General features: G+C 42.2%; 1 protein-coding gene across 1 annotated transcript in view; it reads left to right on the forward strand.

Annotated features, from left to right (window-relative positions):
- Window positions 1–1,546, forward strand: part of HIBADH (3-hydroxyisobutyrate dehydrogenase) — an 89,992-nt gene extending 88,446 nt beyond the window's left edge. Inside the window, exon 8 of the mRNA XM_048511500.1 lies at window positions 640–1,546. Coding sequence (XP_048367457.1) covers window positions 640–798 — 159 coding nt within the window. The 3' untranslated portion in view covers window positions 799–1,546. The remainder of the gene's footprint in view (window positions 1–639) is intronic.
- The last annotated feature ends 10,662 nt before the right edge of the window (window positions 1,547–12,208 follow it).

Here is a 12,208-nt window from a genome sequence, read left to right on the forward strand (position 1 = left end):
TTCACCAGATTAGAGCCCACTGCTCATGAGGAGGAGTGGGAAATCAAACCTAGTGGACTCCAGATTAGAGTCCACCACTTTTAACCACTACATCATGCTGGCTTGTTTTCAGGTAGAAAAAAGTGTGTTAATGCTTTTCCTACCTAGTCAATCTAGTTAAGAAGGTTCAATTAATGTTAAATATATTCCAAATGCTGACAAATCTACTTTATTCATAAAAATCAACCATTTGTGTAGAGTGATGGTTACATCCAGTCCAAAGACTATACTTCATTTTTCCAAAATACAGTGCAGCCAACAAGAATGGGGAAAAGCTAAACACAAATGTATCCTTGAGAAAGCTATATTTCCAAACAAGGCAAGGACTAAAACTTTTGAAGTATCCTTAGGGATGGACAGAATTTTTGTGAAATTATATCTGGGTTGTGTTTCAAAGAATCCTTGTTGAACTTTGTAGTGTCTTGTTGAGGTTTTATTATTTGATTGTTTGGTTCTTTAACAGTGCTGTGATTTTTTAATAAGCCTGCTCCTGTATTTGGTTATAGTTTTGCTGTAGAGTAACAGGAACAGCTTCTTCTAATGATTTTTTCTTTTCTTTCTCTTCCTCCTTATCCTATTTTTTTTTTGTTTAAATCTCAGGATCTTAGTTTAGCTCAGATGTCTGCCACCAACACAAAGACGCCAGTCCCTCTCGGATCTGTTGCCCACCAAGTCTACAGGATCATGTGTGCCAAAGGCTATGCCCAGAAAGATTTCTCATCCGTGTTCCAATTTTTACGAGAGGAAGAAAACTTGTGAGCCCTTTTCTGATGAAGGACAATTACTAGAAACCAAGTTCTGTGTGGAGCCTTCTTGCTATAATTACTGAGGTGTAGATCATGAATCATGATCTCACCTATACCTATTACAGACTCCTGGATTTAACATCTATTGTTTAAAACAGCAGGTTGTGAAAGGGTTTAAAAAAACTTTAACAACTATACATAACTGATTTAAAAACATAGTTGGTTTAAAGCCAAATTCGAGTCAACAGGAAGCACATCATTTGCACGCAAAACTGATATTATTCTCAGCTGTGCTGATAGAACTGTGATTAAAGGGACTGATACCTGAAATTCCTTTCTAATGAAACAGTTCACCTTTAAAAAGAGAAAGAGGGAAGATTCTTGTGATTAAGAATTTTTCTGATAGATATTTTTTTTAATCTAGTACTGGCTTAATTATTGTGGATTTCTCCTGAGAATAGTGGTGGAAAGTTACATTAAGAAATGTACATCATTTATTGGAAAGCTGCTACTACCCATATGGTTTTAAGTAGCAGCCATCATTAAAATAACAGGTGTCTCTCTGTGTGTATTTGTACACTATTCTTTGCCAATCTAATTTTGTACATTTTTAACCCTTTTCACATTTTCAAAATATTTATGTCTACTAACCTCACTTGGTATACACTTGTTTTAGGCAAATACTGCATTATTATAAATCTAAATAAGTCAACCCCTTTTCTTTGAAATCCAATAAAAATTAAGATGGCAAATGACCACTATGAATTGTGTCTGTTTGCTTTTGAGTTCTGTGCGTACAGAGAAACAAGCACCTGTACAGAGAAACAAGCACCTATAAAGCCAAGTGCATTCTTTATGTTTTCCCTACTTATTTGTATATATGATAACGCAATCCAACAGCGTTGAAACTGATAACCATAATCCAGAGGACTCAAGTCTGTATGTAAGCCCATTAATCTTTCAACATCATTAACCTGGCCCCACATGCATGAACACACAAAGAGACATGAGGACAAGAAAAAAAATGATACTAGAACTGATTAATCATGTTCTTGGAATAAAAAATTGCAATATAAAATATAACAGGAATCCAGTATCCTCCTCCTGGACTTGTTATAGGTTCCATTGGTTCTTGGATTTCATCTGTGAAATGGGCCTCCATGTTTTGGTTTGTGCATACATATACATGACTCAGTTTCCTGCCAGTTCAGCTTACATCTTTTTTGCCAGTGGCACTCAAGTACTGATTAATAAATTATATACAACTGTTTGCAACCTATTGCTATTTCCTGGGAGAAACAGGCAACCAGCACCTATCAGGAATCTGCTTCTGATCTTCCGCTTGGGAAATTTTCCTCTGAATTCATCAAATTTTGGGTGTGGGGAGATCATGGGGAACAGCTGGAAGGTGGGCTCTTTTCATCTCTCGTCATGGAAACTTTGCTACACCCCCAATTTAGTGAAATGCAGCAAATTTGGAGGTAGGGAAATGATTAGAAGTTCAGCTGATTTCCCTTACCCACAGCCCAAGAACTGAGTTGTGGGGGGGGGGGGAGGATAGTTTTTCTCCCGTTTTCTGAAGTACAAGGCAACAGCTTGGGGTTGGGAAAGACCTAATACTTTCTCTTTCTTTTTGCAACTGGGAAATCAAAAGCCAATTGCATCTGATCTCCAACTTCACGGAGCTATTTTTCTGATGCTGTGGATCATAAATCCATTCTGAGCTGAACACCAGTCATCTGTCAGTCAGATTCTGATTCCTCCTGAAGCTTTCCAGCAAAAGAAGACCTGGGGTAAAGGGAAGTGCTGGGACCCAAGTTTCAGCTCGTCCCCCAAGTCGACTTCTGACCAACAGAATAGACTAACAGACTTCTGACTAACATGCTTGTTTAGCAGCTGTTTGAGGTGTTTCATGCTAGCCAAAAATATCCTTGATTGGCTTGATACCTTAAGCAGTCAGCCTCCACCTTCATTGGGGGGACAGAGCAGGAGGGGGGTAACGGATTGATAGCCTGTGTATACCAGGATTATCCAGGTGAGAACTCTTTGTATAACTGAATGGATTTTATTAATAAAATAAAAATAGTAAAACAAGAATAAAAATAGTAAAACAAGAAACATATTTTAACCAGTAAACATATATGCACAAAAAGGTACAAGAACTAACAAAGAGAAAAGGGACAGCACTTCAGGGATTGGGTGATAGTTACCAGTTTTAAAAGGACGTCTGGGGGTGGGAGGGGTAGCAGTGCTGAAGAAGAGAAGGACCAGCATTTCCAGGAGCAAAAGGAAAGCTTGTAGGAAAGCCAGAGGAAAAAAATTGATCCCTTTTCTGAAATTCCAACAAAAAGACAGTAAATGCTTGATTCAGTCATCAGGACCCAAGAAACTATTATCTTGAATGCTGATTGCTGGGATGGCTGTAGATAAGTTAAATACTGGTCTTCTTGGAGCACTGACTAAATTATTGTAGGATGATACAATGAGGATTAGCTAGCCCCATAGTCCATCAAGGCACACCTTAGGGCCAAGGGAAAAATTCAGGACCAACTTCATTCCTGCCCAAGCTTGACCAATAAGATGGATCCCAAAACTCTCTGAGATGCATCCTTTTTTGTGTGGAGAAGTATTTTGCTCTTATGCCAGTCTTTGGCCCCTGTGCCTCCATGGCAACCATTAACGGAAGGAGCTTACAGGCTATGGTGTGATCATTCCGGGTTGGGTGGGCTAAATATTTATTTATATGAGGCAATTATATACCTTGCCTGTCTTCTGATAGCATTGAAGATAAGCAAATAAATACTATTTTAAAAATCTGTTAAAACCATTAAAAGACACAATTAAAACTGATAAGCTGGGGCTCATCTATAGTGTCCAAGCTTCCCAGGAAGCTTTTTTAAATAGCTCTGCCTTACTGCCTAATTGGAAGGTTCCCAAGTGTAGGTTCTTTACCCTTTTGAATTGGTTGTGTAATCTAGGTAAATAAAACTGGTTCCCAGAATTACTCACAGGAGGCAGCTCCAGGTGTACCCACAGCTTGTGGCCAGTGCAGGTCTGCCTTCACATCTGCGCTCTGGAAGCACTTTCAGGTGACTGTGAATGATCCCCGGTATTCACAGTGCCAGCTGTGTATGGCACGGATCAGTCATGGTAGAGACATGCGTTATCTCATGACGCCTAGGCTCTCTGACCATCTCATGACGCCTAGGCTCTGGAACCATCTGAAGAATCACCACCAGGCTGTGCTTCTTCAGGGGAAGAGAGAGGCTGGTGAGGTGGCCAGGAGGTCACCAGCCAGGCCTGAGGTGAGTGGTCTATCAACCTCCCTTCATGCTCTCCCTGGTGCATGCCATGCACCAGCTTTGGTAGGTCAGGGACAAGCATTAACACACATCCAGTGGTGGGATTCAAATAATTTAAGCACCATTTTAACAACCAGTTCTGCCAAAGTGGTGCAAACCTGCTGAATCCCACCACCTCACACATCCTTTCAATGCACCCTCAAGCAACATCTGAGTGGCCAACTCTGGCTTGGGGAAATAGGTAGCAGAGCCTGGGGAATGGGGAGTTTGAGGAGAGGAGGGAAATGTGATATCACTCTAGGGCTTCCATTTCTGCTAAATTCTGTGGAATACCTGAGTCTACTCACGGAAGCTGCTATTTTCTTCAGGGGATCTAATCTCTGTAGTCTGGATATCAGTGGTAATTCCAGGAGAAAGACAGTCCTCACCTTGAGGCTGGTAACCCTATCTATGTCTGGTCCTTGCATCTTTTTTTTTGGGGGGGGGAGCTAAATAACACAGCAGGAAATTAAATTACAGTTCTCCAACATTACATTTAATTTTGACACAAGCAATTTCACTCATCAGGGAACTATTAAGGAAAACTGGAACTGCAGCATCTCAGTTGTCTGCAGGGTTCATACTACCCGATTCTTTCTCCCTCGTGAATCAGTTTTCATACGCCCTGTTTATTACTGAACACCAGAGCTGAACTTTTCTTTTTGTCGTGGCTTGCAATTCATTACTCACTGAGGGCTGGAAAAGGAAATGGAACTTGCTTAGAGCCACATGTTCTAGTTAAAGTACCTTTTTACCTTAAACCAGTTAATATGGGTTAACCAAAACCTGACCAGACAGCAAAAAGTTTTTGAGCTTCACTTCATAACAGGGTTTGGTTAACAGGAAGTTTGCTTGCAAAACGTAGCACAGAAGTCGGAGCAATAAAGATCCTGCCAAAATTCCCCGTCTCTAGAGAGGACCAGTTTTGGCAGCATTGTCCAGTTTTTAGTTCTGGTTGCCAGGAACCTGGTGGCTTGCTTAAATTCATCTTTTGTTTATGGCCTAATTCAGCTATAGGTTTCCAGCTTGGATTGAATTAAGCTTTTTAGATCTGACTGTTTTGCAGATGTACACAACTGAGATGACAAATGTATGTTTCCTGTGTTGCCCTGGCAGTGAAAGTAATGTTGGATTTTTCAATAGGTTGTGAGCCAAGAGGATGGGAAGGGGGCACTCAGGCTTGTCAGAAGCTCTCGCACTTGCACACATACAAAGCATTGGGTTGGGAATGCTTGTTGTGTTTGTGGAAGTACACGGATTACTTTCCTCTTTGATGTGAAACAGAGTTACTGATAGGTCAAGTAAACCAGATTAATAGATAATAGATTTAATAGGCATAATAGATTTGCAATGAGGTATTTTGAAGTTAATATTTTCATAGCGTTTCAGGCTTGGTATAAAACGAAAGCAGTCATTACTGCATCCTATTACTTTGGCAAGAGGAAATCAAATTTGTGCTCCTTTTATTTTGTTCTTGAGCCATTCTAAAATGCTTTAGTATACTTTATGTAGGATACAACAGATACACTCCACATAAATAGCTGCTATAACCAATTGGATGATTGTAGGACTTAGAGGTTGAAATTGTTTCTGTGAGGACTTTAAAATGAAACTGCACACCCAGAACATATGGAGAAAAGAGAGTGAAACAAGTTTCCATAGGTCCCAAAGAAGTTTTTTTCCTCCAGAGGGCAAGTATTGTTGGTAGAACAACTTAATTCAGATGACCATGTCATTTTCATTTGAAGCAATGTCATTTGAACGAGTTCCAGTCAGGAAGTTTCAGAACTGAGACTATGAAGTTGGATTCCCATACTGAGTTGAAGCAATTTCAGTCATAGCCAGGGTTGCCAAGGAAAACTTAAGGAAAGCTATGTGGTGGAGATGGGTGTCCTTTCAGCAACAAAGGTGCCTGGATTCTGGAAAGCGTTGAATGAGGGAAAAGACATGCAAGTTGAGTCTGTGATAATCAGAACTAAGATCAGCCAGGGTTAAGACTGGCTAGCTAAAATGAGCAATACACTCCATGAAAAGAAGGGGTACTACAGGTTCCATAGTGCTCAAATGAAAGATACTGTAAATCTGTTTGCTGTCTGTCTTGCATAGCAGTCAGCTTTGCAGCTGCACAGTAGCTGTGATTGTTGAGATTAATTTCCTTCTTGAAAACTTCCTTTGCATCTGTGCAGTAGATAAAATCAATTTTCCCCCAGGTCACAGGTGAGGTGGGAGTACTATAACTGCTGTAAGACTGTAAAAAGTGCACATGTGCAAAATAACCTTGACTGTAACATGGACTTTATGTTGGCTACCTAAATCTATCATGTATGAGTTTCTATTCCCACCCCCTTATTATTGTGAAATTTTTATCTACCAGTTCGTCTCTCTTGCTGTTGACCACTTGCAGCCTTGCCTACAGCCTAGTTGAGAGGAAAGGCTGTATTTTCAGTCAATTTAGATCCATTAATTTCAAGGGAGTTTAATCTGTTCAACTGAGTCAGGGATCAGGGTATCATATTCCGTAAATATATTTGATTTTAAGAGCATTTTTATTTCAGAAATGAGAAAACTGAGAAGTAAATTGGCACCTGTGCTATTAATAATGCAAATTTGCAAACACTAAAGTCGTAAGTGGAAATAATGCAGTGGTTGAGAAGTAATAAAAGCGTTTGATCTTTCTTTGAAGACTGAGCATAGGTTTAAACTACCTATTCAGAAACAACCAGATGCCTATAAAGATCCGGTACTTTGCTTTGATAGAAAATCACCCAGGCCTGCCCAGCTGTTCTGGTTTGTAAACAGATTAGTTAAGTGCTCATCAGCCCTAATTTGCATAGTGTAACACTATATTGTTCAGAGCCATTGCCAACATTGACAAACTATGGAAGTTATTCTTTCAGGAAAGCTACCATGTTTCTATCAACATGAACATTTAAATAGATTGTGTTGCAAAGAAAAAGAGTTGTTATTTAAGAAAGGAATGCTTTGCCTTGCATTTTCTCACACAGCAAAAATGGTTCCTGAAAGATTGTAGTGATTACTTGGTATCCTTCAAAGAGACAGTAGTAGGATATACTATAGTTTTGCCCCTCAAGCTACTGGCCATTTGTTTGCAGCTTTCTGATCTGAAATGTGAAGCTGAATCCATCTGTTGTATTTCTGTGGAACAGAACTGAAAATATTTTCTTTTGAAAGTTACAGTAAGCTGTGTGGAGCCATTATCATGAGTTGGGCTAGAGGAGACCTTGTTTCAGAGAGCTGAAGGAGCTAGAAAGTTGGATTGTGGTTCACAATGAATAGAGGGCCAATTTTGCATGACATAGCTAGGTTGTCCTCAACATGTAATTGACAGTCAAAAGGTGGCTGAGGAAAAGCAAAAGATAGAAGAAGCTAGGCAGCAGTTTTGAACAGGGTAACTACTGCGAGAGAAATTTAAGAAAAAAAATATTTCCCAGTGCAGTGCATCTTCGTGAAGCTAAATTACCAACTGGGAAATTCAGTCGCTGATCCCAACTGTCACATGATGTTTGTTCCATAATCATCCAACATTTGCAATAAGTAAACTAATTTTGCATAAAACAAAGGAAGTGTGTATGTTGGAACCAACCAAGTCTTCTGCTAGTGGAACAAGGAAGGGAGGGGGAGGGTTTGACCACTCAAAAAAAAGCTACCAGGAGACCTGCATGTATTTATTTATTTACATTGTTTGTAGTCTGCCTTTCTTACTTGGATTTAAGACAGATTACACAAGAAGTCAACCTGATTAAAAGGATAGGACATTCAATAAACTATACAATAGGATCAGGATTGTAGTGCCAATCAGAAATCTAAACAGAACTGAAGCAAAATATAAGTATTAACATGGTACATTAAATGGTGCACAAATTACATAGTGGTATCCTACTTTCAGAAAGCTTTCAGTTGTCTATACAGTCCCCAATGATTTATCCAAGTAACTTTCTAAATAATTTTGTACAGTGCAACTCTATTGCCAGTGTACAATAGCCTTCTTCAATAGTTCAGTTTTGCACAGTGAGCCTTCCTGACCTCCATTCCTTAAAATGAGTCCACAATGGAGAAAACAACAGCAAGGGCAGTGGTTGATTTTGCCCTTTTGTAGGTTGGTACCTGCAGAAGACCGAGATGAGTGAAGTTTTCATTGGTGGTGCATAGACAGAGAAGTGGTCATACATATTTTATTCATTTATATTTATATTTACTTTATCATCCACCCTTCTCACAGGGACTCAAGGTGGATTACATCTAATTAGTCAATACAATCAACAAAAAGAGACATTCAATAACCAATGCACTAGGATTTAAAAAGTCTGGAACTACCAGAAAGAACTGCTGCATACATAAGTATTCTCATGCAGTGGCATGGGGGGGGTCAATTTATCCCAGGCTCCACCCCGTTAGATCATGTATGGGGGGGGGGGGTGCCAGGCGAACCCACGGCCTGGCCCTGCCAGGCTGCTGCTTCAGCCAGCGGAGAAGGGTGGTGGTGGTTCCAGGCAGCCTGGCAAGGTCAGGGGGGACGGGGGGCAGGAAGGGAGGGAAAGCAAGTCCAGTAGTGGGCCTTCCAAGCACCCCGTCTGGTGAGGTAAGAGGGGCATGGGGTAGGTGAGGGGCTTGGGGGATGGGTTCTGACTCTTTGGACCAGCCTGTGGGAGGAATATGTAGACTATCTGACACAACTTCTACTAGGAACCTTCTGATTTGCTTGTTGTTAGTTTCAAATACATTGGTGTGAATGTATTTACAGCTCATCAATTTCCCCAAATTAGTGTTTAATACTTCTTTTGAATCTGCTCGCATGTTTCTGATTTTATGCACATATCCAGAATCCATAAGTTGGGACAACACAGATGAATATCTGTTACAGGTAAGCAATGTTCTGTTCCTGCAGAAAGCTGCCTAACACTTTTCTATTCAGTTTAAGTCCCTGTCAGTTGTGTGGACCAGCACAGAATGGGTTGAAAAGGTGTGGGTCTGGACTGCAGGGATTGGCAGCACTAAAATGATGCTTTCCATGGCCTTAGGGTTTTTTTATATGGACACCCTGGCCATGTTGATACCTGCTTTTCTCCCTGACAGGGATACTGCTTACAACACAATTTCCCCCTCCTCTGTTTGACTCTGACAATCGTCCCATGAGGTAGGTTAGGCTGAATCAGTGCTAGACCCAACATCACCCAACAGTGAGCTTCCTTGGCAGAGTGGAGATTAAAATCAGGGTTTTCCAGATCCCAGCCAACACTCTTAACCATCTGAAAAGCCTGATGCTTAGACCCTTTTCCTGACTAAGAAAAAATTGTGTTGGACTAGTCCCGAAATGTGCCATTTAAGACATACATTTGGAAGCTCATTGCTGTGGAAAGGAGAGAGTGTCAAGTAGAAGAATTCTGTCCTTGTAGTTTCCATGATGCACTAGTTTTCTATAAGCAGGCCATTTTTGATGGGGGGTTGCATTTAGGCTTGTGATCCTCTACTCTGAAATGATACAACCCTCAAGGAATATTTTATTGTGGTTTTTTCAATCAGCATTTATTTCCAGTTTCTTTGAGGTTAGGTTTAAAAAGCTCGTTTCTCGATGGTCTTTTTTCTTACTGATTATTTTAATCTCCATGTTCTGTAACAATTATATATAATTTTTAAGCCTTGGCAATGCTGGATTAATCTGCTACACAAATGACTCATCACAGCACATTAGTCAACAAAGTTTCTTTACACCAAGTTGGACTATTGAATGTTAACTTTCCTTTGAAGGTCTGTGTTCAAGGGGTCTCTTTTAATGGATTCTTACTTTTGAATATGAGATGGCCAGAGGAAATTAATGGCCAATAAATTGAGAAGAAAGAAAAGGATTTGCAACTTCACAGCAGGCGGCTGCATTCTGTCCCTTTCTTAGTCACTGCACTATGAATTCCTTTTGACAGAGCGGAATAGTATGCAGAATATGCATGGCAGACGTAGGCATTAACTGATTTCCCTAGGTGTTGGGAGGAGATTTCCTCTTCAGCCTTTGAAAGCCTCACTTGCTTTTGAAACTTCAGAGTCTATGGTGGGAAATAGAAGAAAGACTGTGTCCCTCTTTATTCAGCTGCTGAATTCAGTTCAGTGAGGTTTGTATTACACATCAAGGAGCTCTGTCCATTCCCTTATTCCTCTTTCTTTCTAAACAGCCCTGCAAAAGGTGACCCAGGTTGTCGGCTGCTTTTATACAGCTAAGACAGGGAAGCAACCTGCCCATCTTCCTCTAGTTAGTTCCATTCATTGAAGAAGATCTTCAGATGTTTCTCTAGTACTACATTCAGTGATTGGGACTTGGAAACGCTGCATCAGTACTCCCAACCCCCCTTCTGGTCCCTAAATCCCAGCCAGTATTGTGTGCTGGTTTGAGTGTCAGGCTATGATCTGGAAGACCTGGATTTGAATCCCCATTCTGCCATAGAAACTTGCTGGGTGATTTGGGCCAATCGTACACTCTCAGCCTAGCCTATCTCACTGGGCTGTTATGAGGATAAAATGGATATAAAATGGATTTCCTGAATGCTTTGCTCTGCGGGATTTCCTGAATGCTCTGCGGGACCCTGAACCTGCCGGCACACTCGATGAGCAAGTGGAGGATTGGAATTCCCGCCTCTCTGATGCCATCGAGACTGTTGCTCCCCGGCGTCCTCTGCGCCCCCATTCACGGCAGGCTCCATGGTATACAGAGGAGCTGCGCCAGATGAAACGGGTGCTCAGACGTCTAGAGCGAGTGTGGAGGAAAGCTCGTGACGAAGCTGCGCGAACATCCTATAGGACGTTTATGAAAGCCTATGAGATGGCGACGAAGGGGGCGAAGAGGGCTTTCTTCTCTTCCTCTCTCGCATCTGCTAGCTCTCGCCCGGCTCAATTGTTTCGGATAATTTGATCTTTGACCTCTTTATCAGAGGGTTCTACAAATCGTGAATTGGCTATTAGCTGTGAGGCATTTATGAGCTTTTTTGCAGACTAAGTCGTGTCGCTCCGCCAGGACCTTCCTGCCACCTTAACTACAATTAGTGAACTGGAGGCTCCCTTGCCGTCTTCTGGCCCTTGTTTGGCCCGGTTTTCCCTGCTCTCCGAAGCTGCTGTTGACAGGATCTTGGCTGCTGTTAGACCTACTACCTGTCTTCTGGATCCGTGCCCTTCCTGGCTAATTAAAACTTGCCGGGAGGAGTTACGACCCCACCTGTTGAAGATCATCAATGACTCTCTTGAGCAAGGAGTCTTTCCAGATGGGTTGAAGGAGGCAGTGGTCCGCCCACTCTTGAAAAGACCATCGTTAGATCCTGGAGATCTGGCCAATTACCGCCCCGTCTCGAATCTTTCGTTTCTGGGGAAGGTAATTGAGAGAGTGGTGTTGGAGCAGCTTCAGGGTTTCCTGGATGAAACATCAGCTTTCGACCCCTTCCAGTCCAGCTTCCGTGCTGGGCATGGGACGGAGACGGTTCACCAAATGGCTGTCACAGATACGCTCCGTATGCAACTTGACGAGGCGGATCGGCTGCTGGTGTTGTTAGAATCTCACATGAAGCGTTTGATGTGAGTTGGACCACATCCGGGGATGCCGGGAGCACTGTCCTTCAATGGATTGTCTGCGTTTCCTCCGGTAGGGCGGAGTCAGCAAGTGTGGTGTGGGGACAAAGCTTCCCAGAGGTGCCCGCTTCATTGTGGTGTGCCTCAGGGGGCATTGTTGTCCCCACTGTTATTTAACATCTATATGCGACCCCTTGCTCAACTCGGTTGGTGCGGAGCTTTGCAGGCTACAGTCTGCCATCAGTATGCTGATGACACTCAGCTCATTCTGTCGATGGAGGGCGTGGAGCTGTCACGCCCCTGCAGCTCTACAGCATTGTTTGGAAGGCGGTTAAGCTGGTTGGTTACAACAGAGCAGGTTAAAACTTAATCCATCGAAGACGGAGATCACTCTGGCTTGGCCGGGGGGGAGAGATTGGGAATTCCAGCCGCCGGTGTGGGAGGGGGGGGTCACATTGGTGCCCGCACTCCTCTACTCCGTCCACGCCAGCCTGGGGGGTCCCACCTGGATTCGATCTC

Source organism: Sphaerodactylus townsendi, linkage group LG11 (genome assembly GCF_021028975.2).
Source record: "Sphaerodactylus townsendi isolate TG3544 linkage group LG11, MPM_Stown_v2.3, whole genome shotgun sequence".
NCBI lineage: Eukaryota > Metazoa > Chordata > Lepidosauria > Squamata > Sphaerodactylidae > Sphaerodactylus > Sphaerodactylus townsendi.